This window comes from Raphanus sativus, chromosome 1, assembly GCF_000801105.2.
Source record: "Raphanus sativus cultivar WK10039 chromosome 1, ASM80110v3, whole genome shotgun sequence".
Lineage (NCBI taxonomy): Eukaryota > Viridiplantae > Streptophyta > Magnoliopsida > Brassicales > Brassicaceae > Raphanus > Raphanus sativus.
In genome coordinates this window covers 22,408,647-22,431,673 of record NC_079511.1, presented here as the reverse complement: position 1 = coordinate 22,431,673, position 23,027 = coordinate 22,408,647, and the positions used below count along the sequence as shown (strand labels likewise).

At 35.0% G+C, this 23,027-nt stretch overlaps 3 protein-coding genes across 3 annotated transcripts; 1 reads left to right on the top strand and 2 right to left on the bottom strand.

Annotated features, from left to right (window-relative positions):
* Nucleotides 1-1,135: 1,135 nt before the first annotated feature.
* Nucleotides 1,136-6,774, bottom strand: LOC108858597 (protein TRIGALACTOSYLDIACYLGLYCEROL 5, chloroplastic-like). The gene is made up of 2 exons (XM_018632506.2): nucleotides 6,098-6,774; nucleotides 1,136-1,393 (listed from the first exon to the last, which is right to left on the bottom strand). Exons 1-2 carry the CDS (start codon nucleotides 6,383-6,385, stop codon nucleotides 1,373-1,375), a joined length of 309 nt encoding a protein of 102 aa, XP_018488008.1. The 5' UTR covers nucleotides 6,386-6,774; the 3' UTR covers nucleotides 1,136-1,372.
* A 9,501-nt stretch (nucleotides 6,775-16,275) lies between these two features.
* Nucleotides 16,276-20,102, top strand: LOC108809581 (elongator complex protein 2). The gene is made up of 9 exons (XM_018581728.2): nucleotides 16,276-16,495; nucleotides 16,581-16,668; nucleotides 17,191-17,276; nucleotides 17,374-17,527; nucleotides 17,605-18,407; nucleotides 18,479-18,794; nucleotides 18,878-19,098; nucleotides 19,188-19,365; nucleotides 19,438-20,102. Exons 1-9 carry the CDS (start codon nucleotides 16,364-16,366, stop codon nucleotides 19,905-19,907), a joined length of 2,448 nt encoding a protein of 815 aa, XP_018437230.2. The 5' UTR covers nucleotides 16,276-16,363; the 3' UTR covers nucleotides 19,908-20,102.
* On the bottom strand, nucleotides 20,031-22,706 carry LOC108809590 (uncharacterized). The gene is made up of 6 exons (XM_018581738.2): nucleotides 22,478-22,706; nucleotides 22,274-22,359; nucleotides 20,973-22,190; nucleotides 20,655-20,879; nucleotides 20,464-20,591; nucleotides 20,031-20,349 (listed from the first exon to the last, which is right to left on the bottom strand). The coding sequence occupies exons 1-6, from the start codon at nucleotides 22,478-22,480 to the stop codon at nucleotides 20,288-20,290; spliced, it is 1,722 nt and encodes a 573-aa protein (XP_018437240.2). The 5' UTR covers nucleotides 22,481-22,706; the 3' UTR covers nucleotides 20,031-20,287.
* Nucleotides 22,707-23,027: the final 321 nt, after the last annotated feature.

Below are 23,027 nucleotides of genomic sequence, written 5' to 3'. Positions count from 1 at the left end.
ATCATTTGGTTCAGTGTCAAGGTCAGGTTAAAAACATTGCTCAAATTAAGTTTTTTTTCTCAAATTAGCATCCATTTTTTACAACAAATTCCATATTTTATTAAACTAGTCCAGAAGGTTTAATCTCTGAAGTGGACTCAAGGGAACCATATTGTTTACATGGGAAAACCCTGATACTTTCGCACAAGCTCTTTTCGCAAGGAGGTTAGCATGAAAATTAAAATCACGAGAAATGATAAAAATAGAAAAAATAAAGTGATCATAGAAAAAGGTAAATAAATTTGTCCTATTCCGAATCAAAAATGGCCAAAATTCTTCTTCTTCGATCAGTTTTACCATTTGACAAGCAGTCTGATTCGAAATGCATAGATTTCATATTCATATGGAGAGATACGCATTGCCCAAAACAGTGTGTTGAACTCCGCATTCAATACAAAGTAAATAACAATCCATATACTTTTTTTATTTTTGTTTAATTCTTTATTATTAAAATAAATTACACAATTACATTAATTATATAATAAAAAATTAGATTTAAATTACTAAACTGTTAAAAGTATTACATAACTTTTGTGATCAAGGTTTAAATTTTTTATGTAATAAGATACAATGATTATAAAATCATATGAATAATAATTTTATTTTAGTAGGTGTTTATGTTAATACACACACACACACACACACACATATATATATATATATATATATATATATATATATATATATATATATATATAATATCGTTTAAATTAACCTATACATCATATGAAAATATATACTTATATGTTGATATTTACAATGACCATATATTAAAAAGTTAATATTTTAATTTTGAAATCTTCATTTTTTAAATGATTATAATTATTGAAACCATAAACATGTCACATTAAATAAAATCGTTGGTATAAACTTTTGTTACACAAATATGCAAATAATCATAAAATAATATAGTAGAAACTTCATTTAATAAATATCCATATTAAAAATATATTATATATCTATATTAATATCATTTAAATTTAATTATACATTATACACGCACTACTGTCCAACATATCTTACATTAACAACAACCTCATATTCATTTTAATTATATTTTTATCGAATGTGGAAAATGAAACAAAAAAGCCTCCGATTGCTTTTCTGGTTTAAATAAAACAACAACAACAATTTTAACATTTAGACCAAAATAAAATAAAATAAATAAATAAACAATATTACCATCGAACATCAATTCCTACAAACAAAGGGAAAATGAAAAAGATGAAGGACGACCAATTCTCTTTCATTGGACTAAAAACAGCTATTCAAATTCAAATCGAGTAATTCCGGTTTGGTTTTTATGTGTCGATTTGACTGTGCTTTGACAGAATCAATAATAAATACTACGAACCTGTTGGAGTTAGCTGTTGGAGTTAGCTTGAAGCTTAAGCAATGATTTATGTTTGAATAAATTCTAGTTGTTTTATGATCTTGAAGGATAAAGATCATTATATGATTATCAACTAGGAATAGGATAATAACTCTCTTATATATATGTTGTCGAATGTGACAATATTAGTTGTGAGTTTTATTGTTGAGTTTAACTTAAAGGCTTGAGAGTATTGTTCTTAAAGCTATTGATTGTTTGAGTGATTGAATAAGAGAAGGACTTCTTATTGATTTGGTAACCTTGTGATTCTATATTTGGTATCAGAGCAAATAAGACTTCTCACAAGCAATCATGAGCGACGTTAAGGATATCATCGTGAAAGACAAAGACAAAGATACAGGTCCTAATTCTGTAAAAATTCCCGATGCTAACCACCACAAATTATACTGTCTGGTCCATGAGGATGTCAATTGCACTCAAGGTCTGTGAAGTGTGGGAGTCAATAGAGGGAGATTCGCAGGATATGAAGAAAAACAATATGGCTATTGCTTACTTATTTCAGTCCATACCCGAAGCCATGATTCTGCAAGTTGGTAACATAACCACTGCAAAAGGGGTGTGGGATGCAATAAAAGCAAGACATGTTGGTGCGGAGAGGGTTAAAGAAGCTAGACTTATGACACTTATGTCAGATTTCGACAAACTCAAGATGAAGGATAATGAGACAATTGATATCTTTGCTGGAAAACTTGCAGAAATCTCGTCCAAGTGCGCAGCATTGGGAGAGACAATTGAAGTAACCAAAATTGTGAAAAAAATCTTGAAAAGCTTGCCTAGAAAGAAATTTATTCATATGGTTGCTTCGCTTGAGCAGGTTCTTGATCTTAAGAACACTAGTTTCGAGGATATTGTGGGCAGATTGAAAGCATATGAAGAGAGAATTGCTGATGAAGTGGAAGAATCACCTGATGATCAAGGAAAACTAATGTATGGTGATGCAAGTCAAGATGGCTATGGAGGCAGTTTTAATGGAGCACGAGGAAGAGGCCGTGGTGGTCGCTCGATGATGAGAGGAAGAGGTCGTGGCCGCTTTGGATCATACTATACACAGAAGGAAGCGTACCGACAACGGCAGAGTGGAGATATTTCACATATCACGTGTTTTCGTTGTGAAAAACAGGGCCATTATGCCTCAGACTGTCCGGAGAAACAACTAAAACTGCAAGAGACTGTTGAAAAAAAGGACGATGACACTCATGAAGCAGACAACTTGATGGTACACGAGCTAGTTTACCTCAACGAAAGAAAAGTAAACCCCACCATCTTTGAGACCAGTCGAGATACAGAAAACGTATGGTATTTAGACAATGGAGCGTCTAACCATATGTGTGGGAATCAAAGTTTCTTCCAGGAGATTGATGAAACAGTAATAGGCAAAGTCAGATTTGGCGATGATTCTAGGATCAATATAAGAGGAAAAGGCTCGATTAAGTTTGTGTTTGAAGGAGGTGAAAAGAAGATCTTACGGGATGTTTATTACGTCCCGGGGTTAAAATCAAACATTATAAGTTTGGGTCAAGCCACTGAAGCAGGGTGCGAGGTACGTATGAGGGAGAAAACATTGACCTTATATGATAAATTCGGAGGAATTATGGTTCGTACTACACGTTCTGCGAACCGACTGTATAAGGTTATTATCGATGTTGACCGCAACTACTGCTTACAAGTCAAAACTTCCTCTGAATCATCTGTGTGGCATGCCCGACTTGGTCACGTGAATGTCGATACGATGAAGCTAATGATGAAAAAGGATCTTGTTACTGGTATACCTGAGATTGAAATCAGAAAAGAGACATGTGTGTCCTGCTTACTTGGGAAACAAGCAAGGAAACCCTTCCCGAAAGCTGCATCATTCAGAGCTTCTACTCCACTTGAGCTGGTTCATGGAGACTTATGTGGTCCTATCTCACCTCCTACACCGGGTCAAAAGAGATATATTTTCGTTTTGATAGATGATCATACAAGATATATGTGGACAGTGTTGTTAAGTGAGAAAAGTGAAGCGTTTGAGAAGTTTAAAAAATTCAGGATACTTGCCGAACAGGAAACACAATGCAAGATTAAGATGTTTCGATCAGATAGAGGTGGAGAATTTATATCTCATGAGTTTCAAGACTACTGCGACAAGAATGGTATTAAAAGACATCTAACTGCACCTTACTCTCCGCAACAAAATGGAGTTGTTGAACGCCGAAACCGAACTCTTATGGAGATGACTAGAAGCGTATTGAAGCATATGAGTGTCCCAAATTATTTGTGGGGCGAGGGTATAAGGCACTCAACCTATCTGATAAACAGGCTGGCGACAAGGACCTTGGATGGAAGAACGCCTTATGAGATGTTGCGATCAAAGAAACCGAACGTAGCCCATCTCAAAGTATTTGGCTGTGTGTGTTATGCAAAAACAGAGACACCGGGGAGGAAGAAACTCGATGATAGAAGTAGAATGTTGGTACACTTAGGAACAGAACCTGGATCTAAGGCATACCGGCTACTGGATCCAACAGCCAAGAAGATTATAGTGAGTCGTGACGTGATATTCAGTGAGGAAGAAGAGTGGAATTGGAATGATGAAGACGAAACAGAGTATTCGACTGCAGGAGAGTTTACGGTTGATATTGGATCTCATGTAGAATATGAAGAAGAAGATGGACAGAATGAAGAAGCAGAGAGCGTGGTTGATATTGAAGATGATGAACGCTCAAGTGAGGAAGGTGACACACTGCAACCGCAAAGAAAGTCACAGAGAGTAAGTTCAAAGCCTTCTTACCTCGATGATTATATTCTTTTGGCCGAAGTTGAGAGTGAGCGTCTATTGATGCTGGTGAACGACGAACCCTATGACTTCAATGAGGCTAAACGACTGAAGGTATGGATTGATGCTTGCAAAGAAGAGTTGTTTTCTATTGAGAAAAACAACACATGGGAGTTATGTGAGTTACCTGCTGGAGTGAAACCAATAGGCCTTAAATGGGTCTTTAAAATCAAGCGTAATGCTGACGGTAGTATCAGCAAGTTCAAAGCTCGACTAGTGGCAAAGGGTTACGTGCAGAGACATGGTATTGACTATGACGAGGTCTTTGCACCAGTAGCGCGGATTGAGACGATTCGACTGATCTTGGCATTGGCTGCCTCTAAAGGATGGGAGATTCACCATCTAGACGTTAAGACTGCGTTTTTAAATGGAGAACTGAAAGAAGAGGTATTTGTTCTGCAACCCGAAGGTTTTGTCGTGAAGGGACAAGAGAGTAAAGTCTACAAGCTCAAACGAGCTCTTTATGGCCTAAGCCAGGCTCCAAGGGCGTGGAACTTGAAGCTGAACCAGATTCTTCGCGGTTTAAACTTCCAGCGCTGCTCCAAGGAACCTTCTCTATACAGGAAGGAAGCTGATAATGAACTCCTAGTAGTTGTAGTGTATGTGGACGATTTGTTGGTCGCAGGATCCTCTCTTTGGATGATACAAGCATTTAAACAGGAGATGGCCACTAAGTTCGAGATGAGTGACCTTGGTAAGTTAACATACTATTTAGGCATTGAAGTACTTCAAGGAGAAGATGGTATTGTACTGAAATAGGACAGATATGCACGCAAGATATTGGAGGAAACAGGGATGGCTTCGTGCAATGCAACTCATGTTCCTATGGAGATGAATGCGAAGTTTTCCAAGTCACCAGACGAGGGAAACTTTGACGAGAAGGAGTATCGACGAATTATAGGTTGCTTGCGTTATTTATTGCATACTCGGCCTGATTTATCTTTCAGTGTGGGTGTGCTCAGTAGATACATGCAGGCTCCTAAAGAGTCTCACGGAGCTGCTTTGAAACAAGTACTAAGGTACCTGCGAGGGACTTGTTCCTTGGGTCTTCGTTTTGAGCGTGGAGATGAGTTGAGACTAGAGGGTTACAGTGACAGTTCGCATAACGTTGATGAAGATGATGGGAAGAGCACGACAGGTCATATCTTCTACTTTGGTAATAGTCCCGGGACATGGTGTTCTACTAAGCAAGAAATAGTGGCATTATCGAGTTGTGAAGCAGAATTCATGGCTGCTACTGAAGCCGCCAAGCAGGCTATCTGGCTTCAAGAAGTGTTGAGTGAAGTGATGAATCAAGACTGCAGGCGTGTGACCATAAGAGTTGATAATAAGTCGGCGATACAGTTGACGAAGAATCCCGTGTTTCATGGCCGTAGCAAACACATACATAGGAGGTATCATTTTATCCGTGAATGCGTTGAGAATGAACAAGTTGAAGTTGAGCATGTACCTGGAACTGAGCAGAGAGCTGACATACTAACTAAGTCTCTTGGAAGGATTAAGTTCAAAGAAATGAGGAGTTTGATTGGAGTTAAAGATGTGAGTGGGTTCAAGCTTAAGGGGGAGATTGTTGGAGTTAGCTTGAAGCTTAAGCAATGATTTATGTTTGAATAAATCCTAGTTGTTTTATGATCTTGAAGGATAAAGATCATTATATGATTATCAACTAGGAATAGGATATTTACTCTCTTATATATATGTTGTCGAATGTGACAATATTAGTTGTGAGTTTTATTGTTGAGTTTAACTTAAAGGCTTGAGAGTATTGTTCTTAAAGCTATTGATTGTTTGAGTGATTGAATAAGAGAAGGACTTCTTATTGATTTGGTAACCTTGTGATTCTATAGAACCATCTTCCACCAGAGATAGTCGATGACGTTATAAAAGGCCCGATCGTGATCGAACACGGCGCCTCTACCAACACCATAGCCAATTCCTATACCGATTCCACATCCAGCTCCAAACCCAAGCCCAAACTGCAGTTTAGGAACTCCTGGTCCGTATCCTCCGATAAGACCGGCGCCGAAACCAAACCCACAACCAGCGCCGAGTGCTAAGGCCGGACCAACACTTCCGACGTCCTGAAAAAGCTTCATTACCAATCCTTTCTCATCGTCTCTGATCCTCTTGTTGCTCATGGCCTCTACCTTTTTTATAAAGCAAACTTTGGTTGGGTCTGAATGGAGGAGCTTGGAGAGGGTTTAAATAAATCATCTAGATTTAGTCATCAATGTACTGCGGTACACACTTCCTGGCATTATTAATTAACTATACAAGTTCAATAATGAAAACGTTGCACACCGATGAAGAACAAATATAATATACCTTTCCCACTTGCTACATTGGTATACACTTTTTTCAAGTCTTACTTTTATCCTTCTTATTCTAGTTGATGGAAAAGAAAAATGAAGCATCTCAAATTTTCATCCGAGAGCATTCCCATGGATTTTAAGGAGGGTTTAGAAGTAATTAAAGAATGACATATATTTCTCAAATTTTCATGATCCATCTCAAAAGATTGTGAATACATCAGTATTGGATGCTATATATGTATCTTGGACCAAAATTTTAAATTATTTGTATTGAATAAATATTGAACAATTGTAAGGGATTTTATATTATTTTTATATTTGTATTTTTAATCATATTTATGTTTTCTATGTATAATACTTTTTCTTAAATGATTAATAATAATTTTAATAATTGTATTATATAGTTGGACCACACATATATCAATAGGTCATTATGTTTTTTTAATAAAATAAACTAGAGTGTAATATATTCTATTAATTCTGCAGTTTGCCCTATTGATAAAAGTTGTGTCCACCTTTTAAATTTTATAACTCCCTTTTAATACACTTTTAATACATCTTATTTAAATTAAATAACTGCCAAATTTGGCTGCCAAAATAATTAACTTCAGTATATATGAATAATGAGACGTGATATTTTATAACTTCCTCCCTTTACTTCCTACAGTTTCGGGATTTCTTTATTTTATTGTGAAAAAATCACGTATACATTAACTATATATATATATATATATATATATATATGCAAAGCAAGAATATTCAACTACAATCATTGACAGCAAACAATTCATACATTAGATGTTTTGATTTTTCAATGCCTAATATCATTCTGTATATATATTATCAATAATAATTAATAGCATTTAATTCATGATAGAAAAAATATCAAAAATAGTTCAAATTATTTTTTTTGTAACAAGTTAATTTATGACATCTAACAAATAATATCAAAACTTAAAAATTCATAAATATTTATATGTGAATAATAAAATTAAATTTCAAATCCAAAGTAAACCAGAAGTAAAACGTTATTAATAAATTGTCGATAAAAAAAATTAAAAAAAAACTAATTTCTTTATTAAAATTATATAAAATAGATTTTCAAAACTAAAAAAAGAAGTAAAGGTTATCTTTTAGTTCAACCAGTGGTTCAACCGGCAACCGGATTTTAGTGAACTTTTGTGGGTTCACTGGGTTTTTAAATATTAGGTTTTTCACAAAACCTAAACCGGATTTATTTTGGGTCACCAGATTTACCGGTTCAACTGCGGATCCGGATTGAGTTTCAAAACACTGAGTATGAGACTTTGATTTTCTGGTCGATTCTGAATCGGGGTTTTAGGTACGAATATTCTTGACTAACTATGTTAGGTAACTACTAAGAAAGTATAATATGTTGTAAACTTTAGAAATAAAGTTTTAATTTTTTTTCTGAAATGCATATGACACAAGTATATAGCTATGTAACTTGAAATATTTAATATAGTTACCAAAAATATATTAAGGGGGGGGGGGGTCAGAATCTAGACTTTAAGGAAACTTATGATAAAATATGTTCATTTAAAAATCAGGGTGGGTGCCGGGTTGGTAGATTTTGGATTGCGGGTATCCGCCGACCCGAAAAATATTTAAAAAAAAAATTAAACACTTTTTTAAAAATATGGTAATTTAAAAAACAATTTAAATTTTTTAAAATATATATTTTTATTAAAAATATATTGTTTTATATTTTTTTAATAATTAAATTAAATAATTAGCTTTAAAAATTTTATAACCTGCGAATGATGGAAAAATTAAACGGCGTGGGTGCCGGTAAAAATTATTTGTTTGCGGGTTGTATGGGTCATATTTTTGACCAAAAAAAAACTGAAACCCTCGGGTTGGCGGGTTTGACCGGCAATATACCCGCGGATTGGCGGGTTCGACCGGCAATATTTCGTATAAATTTTTAAATTGCTATTATTTAATACAATATATTTTGATTAAGATTTATACACAAATATGATTACAAATAAAATATAAATATATAGTCACAAAACACAAATATGAGAATTAAATTAAAATAAAAATATACCCGTCTTTTAAAGGGCGGGTCAAAATCTAGTCCGCCCGTAAAAAGGCGGGGGTATTTTTTTAGAAATTATTTTTTATATTTGTGTTTTTAGTCATAAATATGTCTTCTTATATTATTTTTATTAGATGATTAATAAAAATTTTAGTCTATTCTATTAAAATAGTTGGATTACACCTATAACTATAATATTATTTTAATAGAATATTAGATTTTGATCCGCCCTTATTTTTTGTTTTATCTTATTGTTTTATTGTTTTGAAGAGCGGATATATATTTTGTTTTATCTTATTAAAATGATTTGTTACCCTTGTTATTGCTCACCACCGACATACTGTATTTTCAAACTATAATATGAAAATACTATAATATAAAAAAGATTACTAAAAGAAAATAAAAAAGTTGTAAAAGGAAATAACTGAGAGAACATGGATCGTTGAGAAAAAAAAGAAGGTCCCACTCATATCATATGTTTTCTATGAATTAAAGAAAGTTACGAACAAAAAAAAGTTAATATATGCAGTTATATTGATTCAGTTATATTTTAAATTGAACAATACATATATCAATATGTCATGTTTCTATTTTAATAATATTGATTATTATAGTTGGTTTGTTTTATACGTTATGGTTTCTGTAGAGTTTTGAAACTAACTGATCGGTTTGGTTTAGTTACTAAATGTAACAGATAATTTAGTTATTAATTAGAATTGTTTTATTTTGGACAGTAGTTATTCATTTCCATTACAAAATTTAGAGATTAATTATACAAAATGTGAGAAAGGCAATTATAAACTTTAATAAAACAGTTAAAAAAGGCAAGATTTTTTTGTACTTCTGTTATAATAAAGTAGATAAGTTATCGAACAAAATTATTCTAGTTCTAACAGATTAGGTACCACAATCTTTGAACGCGACTCTCACTATAACCAGACACACTTCTTGAATTCTCATTAGAACGAACGTAGGCTTCAGAAAATTTCCATAAAATAAAATTTTCAGCGGTAATATTTCTCAGTTGGATCTCAGTTCGCGTCCCCTCACGGATAATAGTCAAGAGTATTGTCTTACATCTCCGTCGTCTCGATTCAGTATACATGGTTCACCTAGCCAAAAAATGTGACGTTGTACATTTTGCATGTGTACTGGAATCATGGTTCCAATTGCATGTGTCTATGGTCTCTATATCACGGCTCACAATTCCCTCCGACTATGCCAACCATTCTGTTCGGTTCAGTATCAAATTCAACAATGGTTTCGGAGAAGAAAACAATTTCAATTTCCTCACCATCTTGCTTACTGATCACGTTTCTCTCCGGATCACTTGAGATTTACCTAGTCTCCCGGATCAATATAATCGGTTTTAGAGCTGATCTCATTCGTTTGATGATTCTTTAGCCTCAATCGGCTTCTCACCCCTCTTCCAAACCCTTTCACTAGGATATTTTAAAGTCGTTTCAGACTATTTGAAGCTCTTTCGAGCTGTGGATTCAAGGATTCAAGTGAAGATTATCTGTGTATCTCTATACTTTGAGCAAGTCTCTCCTTGTAATACTTGTATCCCACGTTTTATTGTTCTACTGTTGTTGTTGTTCATCTTACCGTCAAGTATACCTCTGATTGTAATAGCGTCTTAGATTTTATTTAATGAAATCTGTGTTACAAAAAAAAAATACAAAAGTATACCTCAACTTCAATAAAATGCAAAATTAATCCAAAAAAATAGTGAAATTACAAACAGTCTCTTATGACCCATAAAAAAAACAGAATGCATATTTCGAATATAACCCTTAAAGTCTTTGTGGGTTTTGTAAGTTTTCTCGTCTTCCAGAGAGTTCTCTCATATTGTAAACTTTAAAAATAATTTATAAATTTTATAAAAAATATATTTTTAGAGAGAAAAATTGAAATCATGTAATTATAAACATTGTAAATGATATAAATCAAAATATAGTAAAATTGAATTGTAGTAGGAAATGGTCAGAAGGCTTTTTTCTGGTTTGATGGCTGGCTGGAGATGGGAAAGCTTTAGGACATAACAGGTGCTACAGGTACTTGTTGTCTTGGTGTGAGAAGAGGCGCTCAAATTTCTGAGGCAGTCACTCAGGGTCAATGGAGGGTTCGGGGACAGAGAAGTAGACATTTCCAGGCGCTGCACGCTAAGATTCAAGCTATGCTCTAGGCGAGGATGTCTATATATGGCGCCACTCCATAGGTAATTATTAAGATCATTTCTCTGCAGTGCACACGTGGGACCAAATTCGAAGTAGGAAGGAAGAGGTCACTTGGCACAGTAGTGTCTGTTCCCGCAGACTGTGCCGCTTTACTCCTTCATTTTGTGGCTCACTGTTCTTAACAGGTTATCAACAGGGTGTGGGGTATTAGACAGGACTGCATATTTTGTGGAGAAAGAGACGACACTAGACCATCTATTTTTTGCTTGTCCTTACTCATATTCGGTCTGGGAGAGAGTAGCAAGAGTGTGTATTGGACTAGGCATCAATCCAGATTGGCAAGACACTCTCAGTGTCATCAAGGGTGGAGGGCGTAGTCATATGGATAGTATTCTCCTTAGACTGGTATTTCAAACATCAGTCTATCATATTTGGAGGGAGCGTAACTCTCGTAGGCATCACAGTGGTATTCAGGATGTTAGAAACAGAATTTCATCGCTTCGTTATAGGCCACCACACAGCTTGGAAGGATTGATGAGAAGGTGTTTGAAGTAATGGGACCTTAAAGAAAACTCTGATCACTAGTATTTCTTAGCTTTTCATAAAAAGGAATACAATATGATTTAGTCTACATGATTTAAACTGAAGATGTTTATTAAAATATATTTTTATTTTGTACATTAATTTTTGGGAATTTGCATTAGATGACTACAAATATAAACTAAATTAGTTATATGGAAATGCACTGTACAACTTTTGATAATCACCGAGATGCCCCTACACTACTATCTATATCCGACAAAAGATATGACCTATCTATTATGTATCTACACTACTATCTTCCTCTCTCTCTCTATCTTAATGTTTTTAACTAATTTAAAACAATTTTGAAATTTTACTCTTCCTCCGATCGTTACATTTTCCAAAATATTGCTTTATATATTTTAATAATTCAATTTGATCACATGATATATTTTACCATTATATTTTATTTTATGGAAGATGTATTTAGTGATTATTATGCATTCTATCCGGATTAACTATGTATTATTCGATAATTAAACTTCATATCTGTTTTAGTGTATTTTATCTGAATCACTCCTAACATTTCGGGTTTTATTTGGAGTTAACTATAATTGAAATCTTTGATTAACAAATGATATCACTGGATATTTTACGTTTGATCCGGAATAACTATCTAGTATCCGGTTACAAACCATGCTTATAATCCATATATTATTATAACTTAATTTGACTTGTGATATATTAAAGGGATTATTTGAAAAAATACTCTATTTGTGTTTTAAAATTTGAAAAATACACCTTCATTTTTTATTTTTGAAAACTAACTCTTCTTATATGTGATAAGACATATATACCCTAATTTAACATAGATATTATATTCTAATAAATATAACTTGAATTTGCAAATATTGTTATTTCTATTATCTTAAAAATAAACATATAATCTAATATGATTAAATGAATAAGTGGATTAAAATTTCTTCAAATATTTTTTACAATCAAAAGTTAAAAGCTTTACATATCATACAATTTACTACATCTTTTCAAACTATCCGGTTTAATAATAACCATAAACAATTTGATTGATTTAGTTTAATTAATAATATGAATACATGTGGGCTGTAAAGCATGGGTACGTCTACTAGCAGCTGTCTCACATACTAGAGATGTTTCTAGGATGGATTTGGAAACGATTTGGGAAGGTTTCTGTGATAGTTTTGCTTTAAATTGGTGTCCCTTGTTGAGCTTAGTAACGTTAGCTTGTTTTCCGGTTGGAGTGTGACGATGTGTTTGCCCAATTCTGGTTCTAATATCTAATCAGACCAAAGAAGAATTCACCATTTTTTTGTTCAAACAATAAATGGTGTCCTTTGATGTTTTATGAAACATCCTCGTGTGGTACGATACCTGTAAATTTTTAAACCAAACACAAACTCTGATCTTGGAAGAAGATGACGACATGCCTCTAAATTATACACGTGGATAATTTAAAATGGCCTTCTCAATTCACCCATCACATTTGTCTATGTGTGTTCTGACCATTAGTAATTTAGAGGTTTTAATATTCAACATCATTTTAACATTTTTCTATAATATGGCTTGAAGAAAGTCACAGTCTCGTTGCTAAACCTCTTGTGAGCTCCTATAATTCTAGTTGAAGTTTTGCATGTCTTTCCTGCAAATTTTGTGATATGAGAATAACAATGACACACTATTCATCATATTATTAGCAATCGCTTCTTTATCCTGAGTTTTGTGAATTATATTATCATTTTCTGCTGATTGGAGAAGATTCATCCTCGAATCTTGTTCGTAGTCTTTGAATCCAAATTATTTTCCAAGAAAAAATTCTTCCTCGAATCTTTAATAGCATGTTTTGCACGATTTTTTCATGGATCTGTTTATAACATGAATCTTCATAAATACGTTTTTGCACAAAGTTTGCACGCAACAGATTATTAAGATACTGCGCAAAATCTTCATCAATATGATTTCGTCCTATTTTTCACGGATCAGTGTCTTCTTAAATTCGTTGAGATCACCTATGATCTACCGAAAACAAAGAACAAAGAGAAAACTCTTAAATTTTATTAATCAATCAAAAAACTCATAAATTAAATACAAACTTAAACCTGGACCCTATATATAATAACATCATAAACCCCTAAAATAATAAAGGTAATTATCTAAATAACTAATAAAATAAATAATAAATATTTATCTACATCACCTTTGTAGCCGGCGTTCTCAGCTTCTTTCTGATTCCAGCTGGTACATCTCCACATTCTTCCCTCCCCTTGGAACGGGGCAATTCTCAACATCCCAAATAACGATTACTTGATATGAAGAGAAAAGAGTAACATCAATGTCAACCACCGTCATCTTCCTTTTGTCACCCTTCTTCCCCGTCTTCTTCTCTTTTTTACCAACAGTAGTTGTAGTTGCAGACATTTTGAGGATTTTTTTTCTTTTCTTATGAAGAAGAAGAAAAGCTTGGAGAAAGAAGGTGAATGTGTATTATTTATTTTTATGGTACCAATGCTCAAATCTTCATTTACTTTTATGGTTGAGAGACCAACTCTATTAAACTCTGTAACTATCACTCATACAATGCAATTTGAGAAAAATCATTATAATTGCATAGGTCGATGATTTATAATTTTTATTTATTTTAATCAAACTAAAAAGAAAATCATAGAATCAATCAATTAACCTTGGAGAAAGAAGGTGAATGTGTATTATTTACTTTTATGGTACCAATGCTCAAGTCTTCATTTACTTTTATGGTTGAGAAACCAACTCTATTAAACTCTGTAACTATCACTCATACAATGCAATTTGAAAAAAAATCATTATAATTGCATAGGTCGATGATTTATAATTTTTATTTATTTTAATCAAACTAAAAAAGAAAATCATAGAATCAATTAATGTTAATTGCCAAACTATTTACATAGTTTTATACATAAATCTTAATAAATCTAAAGAATATTATGACTAAAAGTATATTCCTAAATTTATGATTTTTTATATTCTTAAATTTTTATTAAATCAACAGAATTCACATATATATTTTTTTGTTTCTTCTTAATAATTTTTGTGTGTTTATACTTTAGTTGCAAGTGTAGATCTATTTGTCATATTAGTTGATGTGTTGGATTTTAATAATTTTTATGGACGAAAATTTGATATACAAACCAATTAAATTATATATATATACACACACACACACACATATATATTTATATATATGTATGTGTTCTAAAAATAATTTTATAAAAAAATTTAATGAAATATTGATTTGTAAAAGATGTAAAACATCTAAATAAATACTACAAAAATCTTATTTAAAATTTTAAAAGTATTAATAAATAAAATATGTTTAAAATTAGCTACTAAAAATTCACTTTCAGTTTTTAAAATATTAAAATATATTATCGCAGGTCGAAAACACAAAAAATTATATTATATCAAAATTTGTACCCGTAAATTTGCGGGTAACCACCTAGTTTGTAATATTAAAAGGAAATATATTTATAATTTTGTAATATTAAAAAGAAATATACGAGTTATTAATATATTTTCATAATTTTGCCAAAAATATTTATATAGAAAGTTAACATTAATGATGATATATGAATTAATACTCACTAGATGTTGTGTCCGCTCAAGCGGGCCTAATCATTTTACAATTACTAACTTAATATCATGATAAGTTATTATTTATGATCTTTAAGTTTTTTTTACAGAATATCAAATTATTTATATATGAAATTTATTTATCAATATATATATATATATAAATAATTGTTTAATATTTATCAAAGATATTCTTGGATAATAACAAAATATGTATATGAATTATCTTTTTTATTTTTAAATAGATTTTTTATATCAGTTTTATTGAGTTGTCTAATTTCATAAATTTTAAATTTGTTTTTGTGTTTGGGTTTTATTATATTAAATCATAATTACTAAATATTTTATAATTTCTCATTAATATATGTGTTACTAACTAAAAGACTATGATAATAAATTATTATTTTATTTCGTTTGAAAATTCTTACATATTAATTATAATTTTTTGAAAATTTCCTTGTACACATATTTATTATTTATTATATAGAAATAAATTTTAAAAGTCACTTAATATTATCTTTTCAATTATATAAAATTAAGAATTTTATTTGATTAATACTTGGTTATATATATATATTTTTTTTTGTCGGCAACCTTACAGACTCACATAGACTTTGTAAACCAAACTGGGTGCTCTGTATCCATATGGACGGTAAACGACGTCTGTTGATTCACACCACGTGGTAAGCTATCCGCCTTAATGTTTTGCGTCCTTGATATATGAATAATCTCTGAGCTGTGAAAACTTCTTTTAAGACTCCTGATGTTTTCTAAATAATTTGCGAAAGCCGGCCATTCTTCTGGTTCCGAAACCATCTTCACCAATTGAGAATAATCCGTTGCAAAAGTAACATTAAATTGCCGTAAATTCCTCATGCATTCCATTGCCCAAATAAGAGCTTCAACTTCCGTATGTAAAGGGGATTGACTAGCCCTTGTATTTTGTGCCCCCAATAATCCTTCAAATCCTTCCAAAGTGCTATACGATCCATGTCCTGAGAAGATATCGGATAACTTTATGTTTTCGACTTTATATTTTTAAAAAAATTTCAGATAACAACACAACATACATATAGGAATTGTATTTATATTTTAAAATATTTTTGAACATCCGGCAAAAGTGAACATTTGAACATCCGACAATAGAGTGAACCCATAAAATTCATGGGTCCAATTTTATGGGTTTTAACAACACAACATAATGATGGGTTTTTTTGAAACAATATTTTTGAACTTTGGGCCCAACATTAAAAACCCATCAAAATGTTCACTCTCAGAACTCGAAAGAAATAGAAAAACCCTCTTCCTTCTCCGCTCTCCCCAGAAATTTTCAGTAGTATAACGGAGAAGCATCTTCGTAACCTTCAAATCAAAATCCACCCTTCTGATAAAGAGATGTCCGAAGTCTCAGCGAAGAGAGTGTTCATAGGAGCAGGATGCAACAGAGTCGTCAATAACGTCTCTTGGGGAGCTTCTGGTCTCCTTTCCTTCGGTGCCCAAAACGCCGTTGCTATTTTCTGCCCTAAGGTCTCTCTCTCTCTCTCTCTTCAAGAACCCTTTTCTTTTTTCAAAACGCAAGATTTGACTTTTTTTTTCTTTTTTTCTCTTTCAGACAGCACAGATTCTTACAACGCTCCCAGGTCACAAAGCTTCTGTCAATTGCACTCATTGGTTACCCAGTTCCAAGTTTGCTTTCAAAGGTACCTTCTTTCTTCTGCTTCTAGCTTTCTTGTTGCACTATTTGGGTTTCGGATCTTTTGCATTTCAAAGGAAGAGACACTTTAGTTATTCTTATATGACTTATCTATTAGATCTAAGTGTGCTCCTTTTATCATAAACAGATCTTAGACTGTAGTTATAGCTATCAATTATTAGGCAGTTCTTTAGTTAAATTTGAAGTTATAGTGTAATAGGGAATTAGGGATTCATATTTCTATTCATGAAATATCTTTTAAGCCTAAGTGTGCTCTTTTTTTTATCATAAAGAGAACTTAGACTGTAGGATTCGTGAGTTATTTCTATCAGTATTAGACAATTGTTTAGTAGAATGTGAAGTAAAATAGCCATTCAGATTTCTATTTATAGTCTCTCTCTATTTTATCGGTTTGGTGTTTTTAGCTGCTGTGAAATATTAAAACTTTTATGGAGCATTTATCTATAGATTGAAGGACAAAATCATCCAGTGATTGATTAATCCCTGGAAAATATATGATTGTTTGCAGCCAAGCATTTGGACCGGCATTATCTGCTCTCAGGTGATACAGATGGTGTCATCATCCTCTGGGAACTATCAACTAACAGCAACAATGTAAAAAGTTCCTTCAATCTCTCAACTGAGTTTCTCCACGGTTTCTTTATTACCTCTGAACCTTTTTTTTACGTGTTCTGTTTGGTTTAAACAACAGTGGAGACATGTACTACAACTTCCACAGTCTCATAAGAAAGGTGTTACTTGCATCACCGCGTTCATGTGTTCTGAAACCGATGCAATGTTTGCTTCCGGTTCTTCAGATGGAGTTGTGAATGTCTGGGATGTTTCTTTTCCATCGCAGCCTAGTGGTACGCCATTAAAGTTAAACAAAGTGTATGTCTTTTTTAAGCGGTATCTAAATTCACAGTATGTTATTTTGTTGCAGAGGAATGCAAAGTTTCGTGCTTGGACTCTATCTCTGCTGACTCCAAAGCAATTGTAACGCTTTCGTTAGCGGAACTGCCTCAAAATCCTGGACGATTCACCCTGGCGATGGGTGGATTAGACAACAAAATCAAACTCTACTGTGGAGAAAGAACGGGGAAGTTCACTTCTGTCTGTGAGCTTAAAGGCCACACTGACTGGATCCGGAGTTTGGACTTTTCACTACCAACAGAAGAAACCACCAATAGTATTATGCTTGTGAGTTCTTCACAGGACAAAGTCATTAGAATCTGGAAGCTTGTGTTAGTCGGTGATGTTGGCTCATGGCAAAGAGAAATCACTCTTGCTTCTTACATCGAAGGTCCGGTTTTCGTCTCAGGGAGGTTCACATATCAGGTTTCAGTCGAATCTGTTCTCATTGGACATGAAGATTGGGTCTATTCCGTGGAGTGGCAGCCTCCAGTGGACGGCCACCAACCTTTGAGCATTTTATCGGCTTCGATGGACAAAACGATGATGATTTGGCGACCTGAGAAGAAAACTGGTGTGTGGGTTAACGTTGTGTGTGTAGGAGAGCTTAGTCACTGTGCTCTTGGCTTCTACGGTGGTCACTGGAGTCCAGATGGTGTGTCCATCCTTGCTCATGGATATGGTGGATCCTTTCATCTGTGGAGAAATGTTAGTAGCAGCAAAGAGTCTGAGAACTGGCAGATGCAGAAAGTCCCTTCAGGTCATTTTGCTGCTGTGACTGACATCACGTGGGCTAGAACCGGCGAGTACTTGCTGTCCGTGAGCCAAGATCAGGTCTGTCTCTAGGGTTGAGAGATGTTGATTGATGATAAAGTTAACTTTGTTGACGCTTCTTTATATTGCAGACCACCCGCGTGTTCTCGTCATGGAAGAGTGATGAGGAGGATGAGCATTGGCATGAACTGGCTCGCCCTCAGGTTCATGGTCATGACATTAATTGTGTGGCTATGGTTCAAGGTAAAGGCAACCACCGTTTTGTAAGTGGAGCAGAGGAGAAAGTTGTGAGGGTTTTCGAGGCTCCTCTATCTTTCTTGAAGACACTGAACCACACTTGTGCCGGAGGAGAAGGAAGCTTCCCTGAGGATCTACAAGCAGATGTGCAGGTCCTTGGCGCCAACATGTCTGCTCTTGGTTTATCACAGAAACCTATCTACTTACACTGTGAGTGATTGATTCAACTCCATGTCTAGCTTTTTACCAAATGTGGTCTTGAGATTTCATAGTATCTTTTTCTTTCTTTGCAGCTTCTAGTGTACAGGTGGAGAGAAATGGCGGAGGAGAAGGTTTGGAGACATTTGAAACGGTTCCAGAGGCTGCTCCGGTGGAGTTGAAGGAGCCTCCAATAGAAGATCAGCTTGCGTTTCATACTTTATGGCCTGAATCTCATAAACTCTATGGTCATGGTAATGAACTCTTTTCTCTCTGCTGTGACCACAGCGGAAGCCTTGTTGCTTCTTCATGTAAGGTAAGATTATATGGGTTTCAGACTTGTTTGCACTTGCTCCATCTCCTCTATACATATTTGACCAAAGCATGAACCACAAACTTGTTCAGGCTCAATCTGCAGCCATGGCGGAGATATGGCTATGGGAGGTTGGGACATGGAAAGCTGTTGGTCGTTTGCAATCTCACAGTTTAACAGTGACACACTTGGAGTTCTCTTATGACGACACTCTGCTCTTGTCTGTCTCCAGAGATCGCCACTTCTCAGTGTTCTCTATCCAAAGAACAGGTAAAACCTCAGGTTTAGTCTTGAGTGCCAGTATAGTCATCTAAGTCTATCTGTTGTTTCTTCCTTGTTCAGACAATGGCGAGGTTAGTCACAAACTCATGGCAAAGGTTGAAGCACACAAGAGGATCATCTGGGCATGTTCATGGAACCCATTTGGCCACCAGTTCGCAACTTCATCAAGAGACAAGACAGTGAAGATCTGGTCCATTGAGAAAGACGCTCGCGTCAAACAGGTTCTTGCCTTGCCTCAGTTTGGGAGCAGTGTCACTGCCGTGGCTTGGACGGGACTAGACCAGAAGGAGAAGACCGGGTGCGTAGCGGTCGGGATGGAAAGTGGACTGATTGAGCTGTGGAACATAAAGGTTAAAGAAACAGAGGAAGGGACAACAGCAGCTCTTGCTCTGAAGCTTGAACCGTTCATGTGTCATGTCTCGGCCGTGAACAGGTTAGCGTGGAGACCATCCGAGAGTAACCAGAGCTTGCTGAGGTTAACTTCTTGTGGGGATGATAATTGCGTTAGAGTTTTTGACTTCAAGGTCTGAGCACTACAAAACACCTTATAAAAGATCATGTCTAAAACTCTTTTTCCTTATACTTTCATTGTACTGTTTATTCAAATTTTGGTAGCCAAGTTGAGACATGTCAAACATATCATAACAATGTGAAACATGTCAACATATCATAACTTTCATAGTTGTCCGGTTGATAAAAAAGACAATTTACTTTTTTTTTCAACTTGTCTTGAGAATTTCTCAGTTCTGTCTATTGAGAATCTAATCAGCAAAGGAACCAATGCCATCTCGTGTAGATTTTGTACAAGATCTCTGGCCAACTATTAGAAATTTCGACAACTAAACAACTAGATGTGTTAAAAACATTGCTCTCCTATGCAGAAACGGTCAAGAGTAGTCGAGACTAGTGGCTAAAGTCGAGAAGTCTTTCCGCGTCTGAAAATGCCCCACAGGTACTCCTTTGAGCGAAACACTGCAGACAGAAAACTCAGCCTTGTTAGCTTTAACGGGTTCAAGAGAATAATAAATGAACAACCTGTAGAAGTGAAAGTTTTATAATAGATTCAAAAAAAACTTGTAGACTTACTCCTCAAAGGCGGTGGTAACTGATAAGAGGTGAAAAGTAGAAGTTCCACATCGTCAAGCAAGCATCTCATCGCCAAATCTTTCTTCTTCATTTCATCAACAAGGGAATAGTAACCCTTTTCACCGTTACTGGAAAAAAAAAAGGGTAAGGTCGACACTTAACAACAATATGCATAGCGTGTGTATACATACCTATCAGGGGAAGGGAAGAAGTAAAGCGCGATACTCTCATCTGCAGGTTGTCCGTTCTTGAGAAAGCTCGGTGGCCATATTTCAGACCTAGGAAACATTTCAGCAGATAGGCGAGTGGGTAACGAACGTGCTTTCTCATAGACTAGAGGGCTCGCTAATGTTGATACATGAGCAACAAGTCCATGAATGCTACAAACGTTTCCTTGTTTTACAGTTACCGACCCACTACATATTAACAAAAACATATCAGAACTCAAGTGATGATGATATTAAGATGCATAACGATTAAAAATAGAGAGAGGAATGTGATTGTTTTACCTCCACTTAGGTGGCCAGATTGGTTGTGCTCTACCATTGTTCAGTGCAGGTATCAACTCGTTTATCTGAGGCATATTTGATTCAGCTTCTTTGCAAGAGCTGTTATTAGTAGGTAACTCCATATTTACACTAGTAACTTGCATGTTGTCAGAACTTAATTTTCTCTTTTTGCTGGTGGTACAAGAGGTGTGATCTGGCACGTTAGTTGAATTACCACCTTCAGAGACGGATGCTCCATTTGTCTCTAAACCAGCCAATTCATTAAGTCTCCTGCTAGCTGAGCTTTCTTGCGCCTTTGCCGGTTCAACATTGTCTTTAGCAGCTAAAACCGGTGCAGTGTGATTGCTGCTCTCTTCGTTCGTCTTCCTCTTCTCCAGGACAGATATTGCATTCCTTACTGAACCAACCAATTCATCAGAGTCTCTGCTAACTGATGTTTTGTGCTTCTTAGACTCCTTCAAAGCTTCAACACTGGTAGTATCCTGATGTCCACAGTCCACAGCCTTTAGAACCGGTGACGTATGATTGCTGCTTTCTTTGCTACTCTTCTTTTTCTTCTTCTTTTTCATCTTCTTTTTCGTTCCACTCTTGTCTGAACCATTCAATTCATCAGATTTTCCATTCTCTGAGCCATCTTGCTTCTTAGCAGATACTTGATTTCCTGCTAAAACATTCAGTTCCTCAGATTCTTTGCTTTCTGAGCACTTTCGCTTCTTAGACTCCTTCATAGGTTCAACACTAGTAATAGTTTCCTGGAGCCCATGTCCCTCAGCCTCTGGAACCGGGGAGAAGTGTTTGCTGCTTTCTTCGTTCTTCTTCTCTTCTCCCCTGTCTCTCTTCTTCTTCTTTTTTTTCTTTCCACTCTTGTCTGAACCGTTCAGTTCATCAGATTTTCCATTCTCTGAGCCATCTTGCTTCTTAGTAGACACCTCCATGTTCTCAACAACTGTGGCATCTGGCACGGACTGAGAAATGATTTTTCTTTTCTTCTTCCTCTTAGTCTTTTTCTTCTTTTCGTTAGATTTGGTGCTACCAGGGATATCACTAGTTGTCCCAGTCTCCTCCATTGGTAATGGTGGTGAAGAAGACACCTCAAGATTGCTATTATCTTCAAGCTCGACTTGTGTGGAATCAGAGGTAGAGTCACTCTCATCACAGTCGGAACAGAACCAAGTCACGTAGCCATCTATAGGAACCGGTGTTATGCCACAACAATAGCTGTAGAAAAAAAACACCAAGAGCTTTAAAAAGGGGAAGCCTAATCACAAAACAAAAGCACACGGGGATGGATATATACTAACCGATGCACAGCAGCCACTTTACAAGAGTCACAGAAAACGAGCGCTTCTACCCAACCTTCGTCCCCACATGTCTCACAAACATTCGCCTGACACACAAAAACAAAGATCAAAACTTTAAAACCAAATCTGAAAATCAGTATGGGGGTAACCACTGTCGAGAGAGAGAGAGAGAGAGAGAGAGAGAGAGAGAGAGGGGAAAGTTACCATCTTTACTGCAAAAATTCAGAATCTTCCGCTGATCGAGAGAGGATTAGGGATTTTGTGTTTAGTTGTCGTAACCGTTAGGTTGTGTAACTCGCCGTGAGGGGGAAGTCGAAGAGAGTTCCGTTTTATGGAAAGCACAACTCAGATTTCACAGTCACTTTGTTCAAAATTTTGGTTCTGGGTTGAACAATCGTAACTTTGCAATTTAAGGAGTAAAACAGATATATTTCCCAAGTGTTTATCAGGGGAGATGAAAGTGACTATAGAAATTTATAGTTTCCAGGTATTTTAATTGGGCCTAACAATATTCAAATTCATAGGTTTGTAATGGGTCTTATACACATTGGGTGAGTAATGGGGGTTTGCATTGTAATTGGGCCAGCCGTTCAATTGTGATCTTGCCCAACAGTTTCTAAAAGAAAAAAAAATTAAATATTATAGTTTTGTGAATCATGTAAGCCTTTTGGTTCAATGGTTTGAAAACTTTGACTAATGATTTATTAATGCTTCTATATCATGAGATTTAACCCAAGAAAACATAGATTTATGC

What these genes read in the sequence shown, in the direction of transcription:
- LOC108858597 (XM_018632506.2), bottom strand. Translation starts at nt 6,385, where the DNA reads ATGAGCAACAAGAGGATCAGAGACGATGAGAAAGGATTGGTAATGAAG. An exon ending in ACTATCTCTGGTGGAAGATG is followed by an intron (nt 1,394 to 6,097) that starts GTTCTATAGAAT and finishes TAACTCCAACAG; the next exon opens with GTTCGTAGTATTTATTATTG.
- LOC108809581 (XM_018581728.2), top strand. Translation starts at nt 16,364, where the DNA reads ATGTCCGAAGTCTCAGCGAAGAGAGTGTTCATAGGAGCAGGATGCAAC. An exon ending in TTGCTATTTTCTGCCCTAAG is followed by an intron (nt 16,496 to 16,580) that starts GTCTCTCTCTCT and finishes TTTCTCTTTCAG; the next exon opens with ACAGCACAGATTCTTACAAC. An exon ending in TTGTTGCTTCTTCATGTAAG is followed by an intron (nt 19,099 to 19,187) that starts GTAAGATTATAT and finishes AAACTTGTTCAG; the next exon opens with GCTCAATCTGCAGCCATGGC.
- LOC108809590 (XM_018581738.2), bottom strand. An exon ending in TTCTTCCCTTCCCCTGATAG is followed by an intron (nt 20,592 to 20,654) that starts GTATGTATACAC and finishes TTTTTTTTCCAG; the next exon opens with TAACGGTGAAAAGGGTTACT. An exon ending in GTTACCACCGCCTTTGAGGA is followed by an intron (nt 20,350 to 20,463) that starts GTAAGTCTACAA and finishes TTCTGTCTGCAG; the next exon opens with TGTTTCGCTCAAAGGAGTAC.